General features: G+C 43.9%; 1 protein-coding gene across 2 annotated transcripts in view; it reads right to left on the bottom strand.

Moving 5' to 3' along the window:
- The window catches only part of LOC308180757 (sphingosine-1-phosphate transporter SPNS2-like), a 136,122-nt gene that overhangs the window by 86,831 nt on the left and 30,438 nt on the right, over nt 1-18,853 (bottom strand). For both annotated transcript variants that reach the window (XR_013941176.1, XM_080562899.1), the window contains exon 2: nt 13,641-13,706. Coding sequence is in view for 1 of the 2 variants with exons in the window: in XM_080562899.1 (XP_080419025.1) it covers nt 13,641-13,706 (66 nt within the window). In the remaining variant the exon portion in view is untranslated. The remainder of the gene's footprint in view (nt 1-13,640; nt 13,707-18,853) is intronic.

Here is an 18,853-nt window from a genome sequence, read left to right as displayed (position 1 = left end):
ACTCAGAGGCTGGTTTAAGCCCTCAGGCTTCAGGATTTCTCTCCCTCCCAAGAATTAATTTAGATTATTATTACAATCTGTTATCCACACGAAGATCTGGTCTTTAAAGCTCCGGCCCTATCAGCAATCCTGGTGGCTTTCATTTCCACGAGCTAACTGCTCGCCAGTGAGTTTGCAGAGTGGTTCCCAGCAAACTGACCCATGCCGACTGCTTCTGCATTATGAGGAAAAGATGAAACACACAACCTGCCTTCACGTGCTTTTACACTCCCCCCGTTTTTAAGAATGAGCAAATGAATAATGCAGATTATCTTTAAAACTTGTCCCCTAAGGGGGAAGTGAGGAGCAGGCATGTGAAGGCAAAATGCGTGTGCACAGAGGCAGGGGCTGGCCGAATCGGGCCAGACACGTTGGCCAAGAGAGTCGCCTGTGTAAATGAACTTGCTGTCTAGTTTCATTATGAGTCACGAATTCTCTAAAAAGGCAAGGAAGGAACCATTTGTGCTCTCACTTATCCTGTACCCTGAACTGCTTCTTATTTGTGTTGTTTCCCCAGTCACTACACTTGCAGTCACAGACGCTGCGCGTCTGGTCAGAACGGATCCAGCAATAGCTGCGAGGGCCAGGAAAGGCAACGCCGAGCCATTACAGCACCGTGGGGGTCTGGGAGGAGGCTGGATGTACCATAGAGGAGGATAAAACATTGGCCAAAAAGAAGGCTTCAGACTCCCAACTGGTACCATGCTGCTTTCCCTTTCTGTGAAAGCACATCACGTAACTCCACCTATGCTTCTCCTAACCAAAAGAGACGGGCTTTCCAGGCACCCACCAAAAACCCAACGTCTAACAAGACACAGGGGCAAGCCAGAGAAGTTTGGAGGAGGACCCTATGACATCTGGAGGACCCTACAACATACAGAGGACCCTACAACGTCCCACCTCACGCAGCTTTGTGCAGCCAGCACAGCGCAGAGTGGCCACCATCACCGTTCGAGCAGCTGTGGCCTAAGCACAGCAGAGGGGTTGTGAACGCTTCCGACTTGGTGTCCGACTCCATCCCCACTTCGTGCCCACCTGCACCTCGGCACCTCTCTGCCAGGTACAGGGCCACGGGCTTACACACCTGCTTTGCCAAATGGCAGCAACATTTCAGTAGGCGTTTGTACTGCCAAGTAAATAGAAAGAAATGTTGTTATTGACTGCAATTTGCAATTACATAGTGACAGCAGGAAAACAGAGCTGAAAAACCAGCAGGCTGCAGACAAACACCTATGCGTTGAAGCAGTCTTCACCTGACAGCGAGCGGGAGCATGGAAGGAAGCCCCTCTCGGCCCTCCACGTGGCCACTGTGATTCCACAGAAATTATTCATTGATTCGTTTTGGCTGGCATCATTTGGAAATGCTCTTGACTCTTGCTTTTATAAACAGCAATTTAGGCAAAGAGTACGTCTTTCTCAGTGGCCTTCAGAAAGCGATAAACCTCTTTAAGGAAATTGTTCAAATACTGACATTGTTCCCAATGTTTTAATTCACCATGGTTTGCAAAAGGAAAAGAATCATAACTACAGTGGAGCCTGCACTGGGGATCTGTCTGACAGTTGTTATTTCTAAGATTATTACCCAGAAGAATTTCCAAGGTATCCCTGACTTGTACAAACACTCCAATAGCAAGCCGAAATGCAGATCCAGGAGCGAGCTTGGCAACCGAAGGTGCATCCCTGGATAAAAGAAGATGACCTCTATAAAAGAACCCAAGGTTAATAGTTGTTTCAATAGCCAGTGCATGACTGGGTTCCTGTTTTAAATAATCTCTGCTTTTACATTTATTCTCACTAGTATATTTCTGGCAGAATGAGTACTACTAGAAAACAACTCATTGAAATAAATACTGCAATGCGCAAGGTTTGCAAATGCAATGCCTTTATGCTTCATCAGTTACATTAATGGAAAAAGGAAAGGCAATATTTGGTGAATCCAGGGATTGTTAACATATTAAAAAAGACCATTTCAATCAGGCCTAAATATGTAGCGGGTGAGAGTGATGACTGACTGGTGGCCCATCTAAAGTCAGTCTGAGTTCAGCACTTGCTCCATTCCCTTCCCTAGACACCACACCATCATCAACTTCCCAGGATGACAGATACGCTTCCTACTAGCAGTCCTCTACAGCCAAAAACTGAGTCTTGGGGGAAAACTTGCTCAGGTGTTGCCAGCAGTTTATTTACCTGGTGATTAGACATAGGAGCCTAGTTTCTGGACTAAGAACCCATAAAGACCAATCTCACTAAGTCCAAACGAGTAAAACTAACACCTTTTATACAAAATGCAAATATTTTTGCAGCTCAGTGTCATATACTGCATTGTCCAAGCAACTGGGAGGTATAACATTAGCAGATGATTGAAATATCTCACTGGGGAGCTTTTAGTGAAAATTCAACATTCATTGTATAATATCCTGCATTATCACCTTTGCTGCCATAAAACATCCTCAGAGAACAAGGACAACTTTGGACAACCTGCTTTTCAGGAAAATCTGTTATCTCTCTCCTGTTTTTTCAAGAGACCTTTCTTTTTAATGTTTTTGCTTTGCTTTGCCCCCTCCACACACACACTTTTGTATCATATTTGCTAATAATTTGCCGTATTATTACATCCGTGGGTTTCAATCCAGCTAGCACACAGCTGGAAGTAACTGAAGGCTCTGGGTGGGAAAAACAGAAATGAAACCCCTGCATCTCTGGGCTGCTGACACCAGACCCACAGCAGCAGACCCACACCTGATGGAGCACAATTCACCACCAGCAGGGTAAGCACACGGTTGCGGATTTAGGCTCGGTGATCTTGTGAGGTGCTGGAAGGTCCTGTTTGCAGAGGGTGCTGAACTCTGCTTCACTTCACATAACCAAGCCTGAACACCCCCCATACACAGGGTACACATAGAATCGAGTAAGCAATACGCAGCCAAGTCTCTTTGTACGTGAACCACGACAACCTATCAAAAGAATCCACTTTTCCTCCATATAACTCCCTATTCTCATATCAAGCAAATAAAAATTCCCTGAGAACTGAAGAACAATCCTGGAAAAGTTAATAGACCCTACTGTTTCTTCTTACTCTCACATCTGCCTGTAGCGACAAAAAGAAACTATCTGAACAGGATTTACAGGCCAGGGTGTCAGCTCAGGTGGTACAGCTCAGAATCCAAAGCAAACTGAACTTAGGGTTTTAAGTGTAGCATTTCTGGGGACAGCTGTTATGTAGGAATGCAAAAAAAAAAAAAAAAAAAAAGAGATTTAGGGCCAACTCTGGCTGTAGCCAAAGATCTAGAGATCTAGAGATGTAGAAATACCAAACAGGACTTTTGCAGTGCTGCAATTCCTATTAGCAAGTCAAAATGTCCACACAAACCATGAGTCACACACTTCGAAGACCCAGGAAAAGAATTATATTTTCCACCACTTTTGTTGGCACAGGTTGCAAAAGTCACCGTGTGTGTCAAACAGGGAAAAGTGTTCTAGCCGTCACCAGGACCCCAGGCTTTCTTAGGATGTATCCTTACACAAAGGCAAGGCTCCCTCATAAAGGTACACAGCCTCCCCATGAAATCTCCTTATTTCTGTGGCCAGACACTGAAATGTCAAACCACCTCTATGGAAAAGGGAAGCCTGAAACACTGCCAGAGATCACCAGTGCAGCGGTTGCTGCAGACTTCAGCTCACTGCAATTATTTTTCTACAAGGTTCCACTGATTGTATCCACGTCTAAAATATCTGGCATGTGTTACTGCTAAACTGAAAGTACAGCAGATCATTCAACAAGACAAGAAGAGAGAAAAGAAGCTCCCAAACAGCCCACGTACAGGATGCTGAATCCAGTACAGGATCTTGCATTCGATTTTCTGTGCTTTTTACAGCCCCCCTGCAGCCAACAAACCTCCAGCACCTTCAGCACAGCAGCCAACTTGCAAGGCTGGTATTTCGACAGGGCACGGCAGGTATTTGTGAAGCTAAACATCCTGAAGAAGTAGGCTTCTTTATGAGAAGATTTCATCATTTTTACAAAAAAATGCAAAATAAAATAAAATAATGACCCTTAGAGATGGATCATCATTCCAAGCCCACATGACTAAGCAAAAGCTGCTGCAGAGCTGATACCTTAAATTCTGCACCGTGAGCTGGAGCAACAGAGCAGTGCATTAGATTTATACATTTTAGCAGTGCTCTTGTGAACTCCTGCAGCGGGGATGTCATATGGGCAGCATATTGCTGGTGGAAGATGTCAATTTAAAAATGGGGGGGGGGGGGGGGGAGGAAAGAAAAAAGAAAAATTGATGTGACATTTTCATGTTCCTGTTCTGCAGTTTTACCTTCAAGAAGATTGATGAAGGAGGTGGATTTATCTAGTCAAACACTTGCATGGTTCTCACCATAACAACTCTTTACATCAGCCCTTCTGAACTAATATCTATTTTTAGTATCATGTTTTTAAAGGATCCTCAACTCAGTCACTAATTTTGAGCTTGCAATTTACCCTGGGAGCAATTTTGCTGGTGTTATTTGTGCCACTTAACTACTTTGATTTGCAGTCACAATTAGGTAAGCATTTATATATCCCAAACCACACCTGTAAAATAGGAGACTGCTTTTAAAAACAGCCCGGATGCTTAAATTGAATGCAACTTAGTTTCATGACACATGGATCTCTAAAAGCACCCTGCGCATTCCAGAGTAAGAAAAAAAATACTTTTTTTTTTTCTTTAACTCACCCATCTTCTTTACATGACTCTGTTTAGTCACAAAGGCTCCCATGAAATAGCACTTCCCTTTGTCAGACTTTGCCAATGATTTCTAGTGCTCAAAAGGCGTGGCCAAGAGAACTCAGGCACTTTTAATGTTATTTATATGGCCAGGTAGGTTGGAAAAACTACAGCGTGCTGAATATGGAAGCATGGAGCTGACAGCTAACCCCTCAAACCCCATCAGGACCCCTCAAATACAGGGTGAGCAGAGGCAAGGAAAAAGCCAGTAACAAATAACTCGGAGCATGTTTCACTGGAGAACTGTGAAAAGAAATCAAACTACTTCATCTGTATCACCTCCCTAAATCACTTCCAAGCCTACCTTAATAGTAATTTATTGTAACCATCCACTTAAAATTACTTAATGTATCTCAAAAAAGTTAAAGCTATTGCAACTTCTTATTTATTTAAGGCAACTCTTTGCAGGAAGATTATGCTACTATTAATGTTCTCAGCTCAACCCTGCTATCCCACAACAGCATAAATCAGAATCGCCTCATCTCCAGTCCAGTGCATCTACCAAGAGCAAGGAGAACGATGCAGCAAGAGAATATGCAAAATAATTCCTGTTGCTGTGAACATTAATGCATGAAAATTGCTAAAGGAAATGGTTAAATCTGTCTAAATTTTAAATTCAGAATAACTTGATGTGTAACTGAGTGGGGGGAATAAAAAGATCAGGACTGAACATTATCAGGAAACATCCTTCCTGCTGAAAATGAAGACATTTCCCTGCTTGCAGCAGCAAAGAACATCAGCGTGTGTGAACACCTCCTTCCACCATTCATCCCATCAAATAACTGGTTATTTTTCCTCTGATATTTGATTGTTAAGAACCTACACCATTCACAGTCATCTGACTAAAACTTGAAAACAACTGAAGAGAGCGTTCAGCCAAAAATGTTTATGTACACTCAGATTTTTTGTGAGAACTGATGTCAAACTGGGATAAGCAATGACTGTGGTCAGTAATATTTCCCCTCTGAAAGCAGGTTCCCTGCATAATTTAAAGAGAAAATTGGTCTTTGCTATACAACCTTCTATCAGCATACAGGAAAAATTACTATAAATTCACTATAAAAATCTGATTGTAAGGACGTACAGTGGTCTGGTACACAGCCCAAAAATTTTGAGAACCATTAGTTTGGAGGAAAAGCCAAATGATCAGATCACCTGGAACTCAAGACAGGACATCAGAGAAATAAAACGACAAGGTTTGGTCCAGAACCCTAATATTTCGTTCCCCCAGTACAGAAATGCCCCAGTACTTCCAGAGACTGTGAGGTGCCTGCTGTGTTACAAATACTAACAGCAGTGCACTTTGCTTCATAGCAAGATGGTACCTCCGGTGCTCCAGAGCTCCTTCACACTGGGTCAAAACTATTTGGTTTATCCAAATGATCTCTTTTCAAATCAAACACCTCCTCCGACAACGCTTCCAACTACACAGAATTAGCTTGGAAATCTCCCAGCAGGCACAGGCCAAGCCTGACCTCTTTATCACCCAATCCGAGACCCCTGTATGAACATAACTGCTTACATTTTTCACAACACAGAACTTGCTGCCCTGCAGAGCTCTAGGTTTGCATTCGAAGAAAATGAGAGTTCTTCAGATGTGTGCGAGGAACAACACAAAACCAAAACAATCCTAAAATAAATCTTTTAAGAGCGAAAAACATTCACGGCTCCCCTGAGATGAAGCACGGTAAATATACAGAACGCACTGTAAAGGTTAGGTCTATTTTCTTACCCTGAGTTCATAGAAGACTTATGTCCTCCTTCCCTCCAAGTCAAGACAAAAAATCTTCCCCTCTGGGCAAACACGTACCTTTACATTGGGCTCAATGGGAATCGGTAGCAACTGTATGCACAGATCCAGATCAGGGTAAAGAGGGAATACAGAGCTCCTTCTGGTTTAGATTACACAGAAACAATCCTCTGCTCACCATACTTGAAGATCAGACTCACAGACTCAATGAAAAGCATGCATTAAAGCTCAGCAGGTTGTCCACTTACTCACAAAAGCTTTTAGTGTCATCACAAAGGGGAAGGATAAAAAGTAAGCCAAATGTGAAGTCTTGAATACAAGTACACACCTCTCTCTTTCAGCAACTGGTAGCCACTAGATGCCTAGTAACAGCAGGGAAAAAAACAACTGAAAACTTTAAGATAATTCAAATGCTCATCTCCTTTCAGAAGTCCAAAAGCAGTGTTAATGTAAATAACAAAAGGCAGCAAGTCTAGCCCTTCTGAACTATTTGGGTACAATACACGTAATACCTTGCAGAAGCCTGCTATATGAGGTTGCAGAGCTGGTATTAAGAGGAGGTTGGTTAAAAGCACTACACAATCCCAACAAAAATTCCTTCTTCCAGTATGAAGAGCCTGAATGAAATTCTGAGGTTTGAGGAACACATTCAGGGGGAGATGAGCAGGCTATGTTAAAAACTATGAGAAATTTGGGTGGAATGATAACTACTTCTCTAAAATCTGTGGGAAATCTCTCCCCTCAAACTTATAATAAATTACAGAAATGAACACAGCTTTGGCAAGAGGTGCTGGAACTACAGCCTAAGGGGAAATAGGCCAGTATCTCCTTAAAGAACAGGCACGCCACAGGCAGCACAAGTGCAAGCGTCTCTTGCAACACCAGCCGAAGTACCTGCCCTGGCTGAAAGGCCAACAGTTAGGGCAAACCTTCCTTCTGCAAAGCAGGAAGGCGGGACAGGGAAATGAATTGTTATGTTGTGTTAGCGGCCATGTAGCACCATAAAATCAAGACGTTAATGAAGACAAGCCAGTCTGGAGAGTTCCCCTGTTCTAGGAGCCTGCACTCACTTGCTGACACGTACAATAAAAAGATAAAATAAAAAGACAAAGTGCAACCCTGGCTCAAGCATTTACCTCCTGTTAGCAGCAGCCAAGGACATCTTCCCCTCCCTGTCCTTCTCCCCCCAGCAAAGATTATTTACTTTGCAATATAGGGCTGTCTAGTGATAGCTCACATTGTAAGCAGCATTTTTATAGCCCGGTCCTCAATGTACAGGGGACTGGGCTAGGGCACAAACACATTTTCCCATAACCTGCTCACTGATTCAAGAAAATACTTTCGTTCTTGATTGCAGAGGGATTTCCAAATAGGCTTAACCGCTTGCATGAATCAGACCTTCAGACTGCCCAGACTTCTTGGCGTGTCGGACACCATCCTAGCACACAGGACAAAAGGCCTGCCGGAACGTGTAAAGGACTTATGCGGGCAATAATCAGGCTCTGGTCTATCTCAGGTCACCCTACCTTGGTAAATTAAAAACCGGCTTAAAGGAAGAAGGCAGCTGAATCTTCTGCTAGATCACATTGAAACATACTCCAGTAGAGTCTGTTTCCTGGAAAGCAGACGGTGTTTCAGTCCATGTGGATCTGAACCACAGTCTCTAGTCTGCCAGATTCTGTATTCACTCTTTTAGTGGATCCTATTTCAGCACCTACCATGCTCCAAACGAAGAACTTTTTCATAACTCAACACTAAAATAGGATAAATTTGGGCAGGGGCTGTCCCTGCTACCCTTCTCACAAACATTAATTGGGGCACATTGTGTGAACATACAGCCCTCCTTTTTCATCTTTATTGCTTAAACCCGAGCTGTCCTATACGAACTGCCCTAATCCCTGTATTACCAATATACAAAATGTTGGAGAAGTTCTGAAAAAATTACACAAAATCAAACAGAGAGAGTGAAGTGGGGAAAGAGGCTTTACTCATTGTTTATATGACTTTGAGGATCTGCTCTCGGCACAAAGAGAGATCCATCCTGTCCTGGCATTCAGAGCTCCAGAGCCCCAGCGGGGTAACCTGGATGTAAGGATGTTCAGCATGGCTGGGGAAAGAGATGACAGAGGTATGACCTTCTCTGGGTAGGGCATGATGGTCCCAACCATTTGCAGTCATGAATCAAGAAGAGCAGCTACAAAGCTTTCTGCCTCATCTTCTGGCTTGCAATAGCACGGGACACCTGCGATACCAGGCCTTGGGGAGTGCTCTCCTTGTGATGTGGAGAAGACATTCACTCAAAATGAAAGCTTGTGAATTTTAAATAGAAAACAGGGAGGTGTCCAAAAGATTAGTTCCTCTGCTCTAGCAAGGCAAGAAGAACAGATAGCATGTGCAGGAAGAAGTGAAAGATGAAGATTTGACTGAGTTATGCATAGCAGGCATGGGAAACAAGACAGCATCTATTCAGGTGGAAGCAGATGGTAGAATAGGAAAGAAACATGGGGCACCTACAGATCATGTAATATACACATATTCAAGGTTAGCATCTCATCCAGAGGCAGTGGTCTTTGTTTGGAATACATCAAAAATGTCAGAGCAGTATCGACTGTCATCACAAGCCAATGACAAGATGGGAGTCAAAGGCAGTTGAAAGAAAAACCTTCCATCTAGTGAGTCTGGTTTATCTCATCATTCCCGTATGCACTCCCCTATGTCAAGTCTCCCACCCACTTCACAGGCCCTTAGCCTGCTTGATACAATCACAGCACGCTGGAGCTGCTAACAGCCTTGTAAGGTTGCAACCTATTGCAAGGCTAGGTTAGCTCAAAAGGTAGGGCAACTCCGGCGGGTAAAAGTTTCACTTTTCAAATGAACAGAAGTTTTAGTTGCAATTGATCCTTACAAGAAAAATCAGCCCACAACGAGACTTAAGAAAGTACCTAGGCTTCCTGGGAAAACCAGGGGCTGAAAGGCATTCAAGGAAGTGCCCATCTCCTCCTTGTGTGCAGAGACAAGTTCTTTCAGAGCCGCAGTTCCCTTCCAGATCTCTACTGCCTTACATTTCCTTGCTTCTGATCTGGCGGTACAAACTTCTGGTTACCAGGATTTGCTCTAATGACATCCCTATGCTCTTCCTGACAACAACCCCTCTGAATTTCAACAAAATCCTTGCCATAACTTCCATTTGATGGCTCACAGCTTCTGCTTGCAGAAGTCCCCACTGTTTATTGTGCCTTCCCCAGAGCCTGAGCTGCCTAGGCTAGGAGATTAAGGTGCCGTTAACAAGGACCAAAGCTCTGGGTCTAACCACTGCCCTGGCTGAGTGCTGTGTCCAGGAACTGGACTGCAGTTCTCATTCTGGCTCTGCCTCAGGCCTGCTGTGTGACTTTGGGCAGGACATTTCTCCCATCTGGCTTTCTTGGTTTCCATCTGTAGAAAAGGGCAAGCCTCATTTTCCCTCCTATATAAAAAAATCCTGAGATATACAGAAGACAAACTGTACTGACAGCCAGGCACTATTATTATTAGAGCTCTGGTCTGCTAAGTAGACACTGGCAAGAAATGCAAAAGCAAAATAAACTCAAGGGCAAGGAAAGCAGGCAGAGCAATAAAGCACAAAAAATGAAGAAAGAAGGGAAAGAAAATTCAGTGAAAAACAATGCAGTAGTGGGCAATGTTCCTGTGGTCTAACTGCATATGGAAGCAAATGTGATATAAATAACACTATTTTGAAGCAGTTTGGTAAGTCTGTTCCCCATAATCCCAGTTTTTGTGTTTTAAGAGGACTCTAGTTTTGGCAAGTCCAAATTGCTGCCCGTACTCAAGTGGGCAAGGAGATGCTTCATCACCTTTTGAGATCAGTCAAGATTATCCTTTCTCCATCTGGGAAAGGCAACCAGTAAGAAAGGAAAGGAAACAATTAAGCTTGGATGCTGACCTGTAGGACCATTAAGTGCACTTAACTATTATTTATATAACTGTGCGCATGTAGTGCTTTAAAAGGGAAGAATTTTAGTATCATTAAGGCATAATTGAGGCTCTGAAATCAACATAGTTATACGCCTGTTACTCTACAATGCTACTGAGCAAGCAGCAATTGTGATACATCTGTCAGTGTGTCCTTTGCTGTCACAGGATCCTTGCTACAGAGGCTACCACATTCTGCTCCTTTCCATTATGGATGAGGCTGGAGCGTCCCTGCAATTTTGCTGTGCAGGGAGTTACAGTTTCCCCATAGCCAGTTTTCATTATATCTCCTAGGCAAATATCTTGTATCTTGGGATTAATATAAAACAAGATGAAAATTCAAATTCTGTCTTGGCAATTCCTAAGAAAGCAGTCACCTTTGCTTTCCAGAGAGCAGCAGAAGCTGAGAGTGCATGAATTGGCTTTTGAATGTTCGGAGTGAGGGAGCTACGAGACCGGCTGTGCCTGCAAAGAATGGGTTATGGTATGACTGCAAGGTGATACACTGCCTTTGGTGGATTTCTTTTCCCCTTGCTGTTTGAGTTTTCTTCACCATCTCTTCCTAAAGCACTGTGAGCAGCCTTGTTTTTTCTCAGTTAAAAGGATTTTCTTTATTATTTTTTAAAGCCTGTTTGATGAATGATATGAACTAACAGTGAATACCACATTTCACTCCCCCTCATTAACATTGTAAATTAATTTAGGACTCATTGAGATGCAGGATTAACAACCTGAAGACTAATCTACTCTTTATTCAGAGGACATATTCAGGATGAGCAGTCTTTCGTCTCATATCACTCAATTAGTTAGCAGGACCGTCTCCTGGGAGTAAGATGATATTTCTGACTCTCTGTTTGGAAAGGAACTGTTCAAGGTTAAGGCAGAGGTCTGGGAGACTTCAGTCCTGGTCCCAGCTCAACTGCAGGCTTCCTTTACAACCTTGGCCAAACACTTTTACACTCTGCATCCATTTCCCTCAGTCTGCACACTTAGAGAGGTCAGACTTGGAGAACAGTCGCAAGATTTTAGGTAGTGTTTACAGCGGTTTAAGCCAGCGTGTTTTATTCTGCCAGGGTTAAGGTTACATGGGTCATGGGCCAGCTGCCAGGCAGAAATTTGTTAAGCTGAAGTAATACATTTAATAAGTTTTCAGTTATGTGCCCCTAACCTCACTTACGTGAAATGGTGCATTATTTTGTGAGCAGTCTTTTCCTTGGATTGTGATGGCATTGTGATTAATACATTAGTATCTACAGAGCAGGGGCAAAGTCAAGCCCTCAGTTTTCAGATCAGCAAAAAACAAGAGAAAATGTTGCTTTTCTTAAAGCAATATTTATTGGTTACAAAAATCATGACACACTCAGCAGCACTCTTGCAATATCTCAGAGATGCTGTTTTCAGATGCCCTGTACGTTTGCTAGAGAAATAAATAACACATCTTGCAATTAACAAATGGAATGCCCCGTTGGAGGTTAGCTCTTGCTTGCTGTCAGTAAATCATCTGCAGAGGGATTTCATCCACTGAGAGGAATGAAGATTATATATGTGCTTTGGCAAGTGTCATTTTCCACCAGAATATTTTGTTGAAGGCACTTCATGTCTAATGATACATTGAGGATCCGTTCCTCTGAGCACAATAAATAAAAACAAATAATTGCTGTAGAAAAGAGCCTGACAGACACCCAGTGCCACTTTGGGCGTAACTGATTGATGCTACTTATAATCAGTTACGCTTGTAAAGCTCAGGCCTTCTGTTCTGGACACGTGCTGCACACACCAGCTTAGTTGGACTCTGCTGTCCCATAAGGAGAGGATTTTTTAAGCCCTACTATGGACTATTATTAATCATTTGTATTGCAACATTACCAAGAAGGTCTAACCACAGATGAGGAACCTGCTATGATATGGGCTCCAGAAAATAACACGGAGGAGACGTTGCAGTGATTCCAATAGCCTGAAATCAATGGCCAACTGATGGAGCACCAGAACATTCTCACCTCTAGTGTGATCATGAAGAGTGAATCATTTTATACACCTTTTTGTTGGCTAGGGTTTCATGCACAAGATCCTGGCGGGCATTTGGTAAGCACTGTGAAAAAATGGATTGGAAAAACATCTTTCTGCCCCACTACTTTTAACCCTAATCAAATTCTAACTTTTTCAGAGATACAATTGTTCCAGTGCGGTTTCCTCAGGCAGAGGACAATGGCAGGACAACCACAGCATCACAATTCTACAACTCCAACTAATAATTCTGTCAGTAGCTTCCAAAACAGACTGTTCCTCTCCTTAAAATACTGCATTTGCTGTCTGGCTAGTCCTTTCAACTCTCCATCAGATCAAATGTGCTGTCATAACTGCATGAGACTGCTACTCAATGTCATCATCTCTAGTCCTTGACAAAACCACTCCTTTAAACCACCTCTGGACCACAGGCCAGAAAAGCTGGGTTTTTCCTGGGGTTGTACAGCTCTGTCTGCAGATGTCTGCAACATTAAAAGGACAGACATCAGAATTTCAATAATCTTTCTTCCTTAAATACAGGGAGAGAAATGTCTGATGGTAATGTCACCAAAATCATAGGAGTATTTTTAATCAATGAGGTAGCATGAATGCAATGATTGTCAGCACTTCCTGCAGTTTTCATCCTCAGGTGTTTGTCCTGATGTGTTTTACATTTTTGTGTCACACTGCACTCCCAATTACTGTACATTCAGCAGATTCTCTGTAGAACACATGAAGGGCATCACACCTCATACTTACTACTGACCTCTGTTGAGCAAGAACAACAGGATCCTGCTGTTGGGCTATCGTGAGCTTTCTGATCTAGGTAGCCATCTCTTATTTGAATTTGTCATAAATAACATCATTACGTTCCTTTGTTCTTGGCTCATTCTGCACTCATTGAGCCCTGACCTCTTGCCCACCAGCAAAACAAAACAACGCCCCCCCCAAAAAACAACCCCCAACCACATCCTCATTCCTCTTCCTCGTAAGAGTGCATTTCACAGCAAACATGCCAAAGACCTTAAGTGAAGAAATCTGAAAGCAACCTTCTGAGATGAGCAAGGTTACCAAACCAGCAAGAAAACAAATACTCTTACCTGTCTGTAGTAAGCCAGCCCCACTGTCTTTGACTCCAAAGTGCTGCTGGATGTCTAGTAACACACCTGCAAGGAAAACAGAGAGCAGAAACTCAGTACCTTCACAGCCCTTGAAAAGCATACATCTCAAACACTTTGTGAAGCATAAGCAAAGCCTCAAATTCGAGTCCTTTAGGCATACAAAATCTAAAGTTTGCACATTGGCTTCTTTTCTATACATGCTCGCTCAATAGTTTTAAGCTACTGCAGTAACAAGAGAGCTCAGCAGATATAACATCATGCCAGGAGTTTGGGAATGGAATCCTTGTGCATGACAAGCTCGTCTTTCCTTTCTTCTTAAATAAGATCAGAGCTTTTTGGTTTGGTTTGGGGTTTCATTGTTTGTCTATTTTCGGTGTTTTTTATTCGTTTTGTTGGTTTCTGTTGTTGTTTCTTTTATTCTTTCCTTCAACAATACCACTGCAGAATCCAAGATCCCTTACCTTTGTTATTTCATAGAAACATAGAGAAATATGATTCTGCACCTTAGGTGCTTCAAATGGCTCAAAAAAACAAACAAACAAACAAACAACAACAAAAACCACTGAATCCAGGAAAAGTTTTAACAGGAAAAGTTATAACAAAAGGAGACTTAAATCAAAAAAGTTTTTACAAGAGGAGAGCAATGATGGGAGTTTTCACATTTAACTCACTCAGGGTGGGATGGGGCACGACTCATTTCCAAAACATATTTATAAAACATACTTGAAATAACTTAATAAAGGTGGGTAAGTGACCGATTAATTATTTAAACCTAAGAGGTTAAAGGAACTACAAAGAATGGTTTGAGTAGAGAGGTTGGACTAGATTAGTTGCAGAGGTCCCTTCCAGTCCCAGTTACTCTGTGATGCTGTGCTCCTGCTCTGGTGAGTGATCAGAACACACAAGCTCCTATCAGAACACACACACACGTCCAGAGCTGCCTCCACCACCCTGAGGTGCCTGCCCTGCCTACAGCAGCATATTCCCAGCCATGCCAGAATGCCAAATAGGCACACGAAACCCAGAAAAGGTACCAGGAGGAGCAGCCTGGGAGGTGATAGGAACCATAGCCTCAGAAAGAAGAATTCTTTTGGACTTGCATCCCAAACCAGAACAGCAAGTGCAAGGGGCTGTAACGATGCCTACACAGCGAGGCAGAGGTCTTTCTGTTCATCCCAAAGAAATTCCCTATGCTGTGACAATGGCTTTGCAGTTCTATAGTGCTTTTCTCCAACGTACCTCACGAGCTTCAACTACTGTAGCCATAAAGGAAACACAATTAGGGCACTGAAGTGCAGCCACCCTGGCTTATGCTTATAACTTTACTCCGACGGTGGAGAAGGAAGTGGGTTCTGTGGATAGGCAATGCAGCAGAACAACATAGCACCACAATTACAAGGCCTGCATGAGCTTGGAAGAAGATCTCAGGTGATTAAGAGAGATCTGCATGTCTAATTGGCATGAATTTCCTCTTCCAAGTCTATTTTATATTCTCTTTGGACTCCAGGTGTTTTGATATGGGATTTAGGGCATTAAATTAGAGGCAGGAGCAAGCAGATGATGCAACACACCTATGGAGTGATAGGAGTTTCTCTCTGCTGTGGGAGTTCTCCTGCTCAGCACATGGGAAGACGCTCCTCCTAAATTCGCTCAGCTCTGTTTTCACCTCAGCATGGCAATGACTCACCCCAAACTTTAATAAAGCTCAGGGATACAATTAAGCAATGATAGACCAGGGGAGAATACAGTAAAATGATAGAGCTTTTGACTTTCCCTTCTGCTTCAAGATGATGGGAAGGCAGAGGCAGCTGGATCCAGGCTCCAGACGGCGATGGTGTCGCTCCTGGAGATGTGCTGCCGGGTGTCTCACAGCTCCTGATGCAACCCAAGAAAGGGAAGCCGTCACGTGCGGCTGACAAGGCTCTGCTTGGATTGAAGTTCATGCTTACATGTCTGGAAGACCTGGAAACAGCCATGAGCAGCTAACAGCAGGCACCACTCTCCTCAAGACAGCCTCTCGGCGAGGCTGAGAGCCATTTGAGATGTCTGTCTGATTACATGGCACACACTAGGGCTATCACCTATTATTTCCTCAACCACACTTGGCATTCTCAGGACTGAACAAAGACACAGGAAACACGGTGCCAACTTCCCAAAGTACCCCGCCAGCTGAACCAGACATTATTAATGCTGATGTGGAGCTTGGAGAGATGAAACCCAGGCAGCACCTGACCTGGAGTGCTGATCGAGATGGGCACTGAGACAGGATGGGAAACCCAGAGCGATGACTACAACTGTCTGTGGGTTTAGCTCCTTCAGCCCTATCTAGGTTACTAGGTAGGTTACTAGGCCCCAGTAAGGGCCTGCTCTGGTGTCTGAGCACCTGACAAAGACACGTGGGATTTTTGTGGGCACTGGCCATGAAGAGGACTTTTAAGAGCAATTTGGAGGATAAAAGGTCGTTGGGTGTGGAGTCTTAGATAGGGAGGGAACGTCAAGTAAATGGGGAAGAGGATTGTGGCTGACCTCATCCACCCACAGTGTCAGAGGGCTTCTAGGGCCCAGTACAGGATCCAGAGTGCTGTTGCCTCCTGTTCTATAGTGGTCATTTCACAAACAGTGAGTATGAAAGACCCAACTTGGAGGAATGCAGGCCCACATTTAATGGCCTAGGTTACCTCTGATTTAGAGGAAGTGCTTCGGGAAAGAAGAATTTTCCTGGAAGTGCTCAGGTCGGGCTGCAGTCATGGAGGTGGGTGGTGCTGATCACACATGAGGCAAGCTCATGTCAGGATACGCTTTGTCTACTGGCCAGACCTACAACAAACGAAAAGCTGCAGGACTTGACGGTAATCTGCTATGGGGTAAAAAGCTGCTCTGAACAGAAGGTCACCTTAGTACAGACGTTTCTTGTGTTACCCATCATTTACAGAACTACTCTGTAGCAGAACCAATGTGAAGAGTGCCTTGGATACCCTTTATATTTAAATGAAACATGGGCTCCTCACCTAACCTTTACACATGAATAAAGAGTTGCCATGGTACCTAAGTGTTCATATGCTCAGCCACATTGAGATCACAATTTCAAAGCAAAATGCATTATAGCTTCCCTTGGGAGAGCCCTGTTTTCCACTCACCAAAAACAAAACATCCCCCTTTGATTTCAAACTGCTTCCAAGGAAGGTGCAAACACAGAGTGAGGCTGTGCATGGAGTGCGAAGCTACGGGACCAAGGCTACAGGTTTCGGCTCACCGAGACTTGCCTCAGTAACTCAAATGCATGTTCTTTAAACACTGCTTGTGTGCTGCAATACCACTGGCCAGTATACTTATGGAAAAAAGCACAAACATTTAAAAAGGTGTCTTTTGATGGGGAAAAGCTATATGCCTGAAAAGAACCAGCACACCACTATCCCCAGGATACAGCTGGGCACTGACACACTCGCACGTGACCCCAGCACCCTCTCCTTGCCCCGGTGCAGCCCTAGCCTCACACGTCTCTTTGGGGAAGCCTCAAAGAACACAGAGGAGAACCCAGTCTCACTCTCTTGGCTCCCAAAGAGAGCACACTGTATCAACGAGTATTTTTCCTCCATTCCCTGCTACACCTGCCTCTTCTTACTGAGGCGTTTTCCTTCCCAGGTGATGCTCCCTTGTTCCAGGGCCAGCTCCCTCAGGTGAAGGCAGCCGGGCAGGGATGGCCAAGCCCTGGCCTCCTAGCCATTAGACACAAGCCACCTCGTTACCATCAGGCTCTCCTTCTTGCCTGCAGCCATATTCAACCTGCTTCAAATAATGCATTAAGCAGACAGAGGAGTGGTGCACACACCTGTCTGTTCAGAGACATGTGAAAAGATTAGGTGGGGAGAAGTTTATTCTGAGGTCTCTGTGATTATATCTTCTCTGCAACCCCAAGGTGTGACTGCAGTTCACACACACATCCCTAAGCTTCAAACGAGCTGGCTACAGCTCAGCCACCCACTAGCTATTAAATGCAGGCTTCACAATTTGGACCCTATTTAAATACTCAGCTGCAGAACAACACAGTGGTAGCCCTGCTGATATTTGTACCACAAGATAAATTCCCACTGCTACAGAACTCGCAAGTCAAGAACTGAAGTTTGGTACCACCTTCTTTGGACTGCCATGAAAGCATTCCCTGTCTTGCATGCAAAAGAAGCAGGGCTGCTGCTTAGGTGTTGCTAAATGAGTGGTGATGTCCTACTCGAAAACATCGACAGGAGCTTCCTCAGGACATACACACAGACCTGCCTTCTGCAAAACTCATTTCCACCGTTGCAGGACATGACAGTGTCCATTGATGAAACAGCCCTCTTTGATTTTGAAATAACATTGCAGAATTAGGAGAAAAACAGACAAACAAAACAAACCCAGCAACATGACAAATCAAAACAAGGATTTCCTAAGATCTGCTCACGCTGGCATGCAAGAAAGTCCTGACCTAGAAAGCACTGAAATAAACTGCCAGCACCCACAGTGGTGTGTTTAGGAAGGGGTTTCCCTGAGCAATAGAGGCGCTGTGAAGAGGCAATGCCAGCACAGCAGTTCAAGCCAAAGCTCTGAACAAGCCAGGGTCTCCAGGCCCAACTTTGCCATCACTTACAGGCCATGAAGCTGCTGTTAACAATTCTGCTAACAAAGCCCAGCCCTAGGAAGTATTCAAAGGAAGAGTTCAAAGCCTCCACTGACACTGAACACCTCGGGGTGGGAGAGGCCACCCCCCTGCACGCTCCCAAAGGTGACTGGGTGAAGGCCCCGCTCGGAGCTGGGTCTGAAATGGGGTCAGAACCACAGGGACATGCACCCAGAACTCCGGAACACAAGAGGACTTGCTGTTTTTCCCCAACAGCATCTTCACTGGGCTTTCATGAGAGGAGGGGTGCTGCATACTCTGCTAAGCACACTATTTCTTGGGAAATGAAACAAAATTTTCTGTCTGCTTTGTAGTGCCATTCCTATTCTGAATAGAAAAACAACGCTACCCTCGGAGACTTGTACCACCTGTCACACCCACTTTTTCCATTCAATGTTTTTATCATTATTGTAATATCAGTGGGGAAGTATCTGAGCTATTCATTCATTCCCAAAGGCTATTGGCTTACCTGCATGGTATGTAACAAGTAATTAAGCATTAGGAAAAAAAATATAATCAAGAATGCAATTAGCCAAGG

The sequence above is a fragment of the Anser brachyrhynchus genome, assembly GCF_964034855.1.
Source record: "Anser brachyrhynchus genome assembly, chromosome: 20".
NCBI classification, from domain to species: Eukaryota; Metazoa; Chordata; class Aves; order Anseriformes; family Anatidae; genus Anser; species Anser brachyrhynchus.
This window is presented reverse-complemented; position numbering and strand designations above follow the sequence as displayed.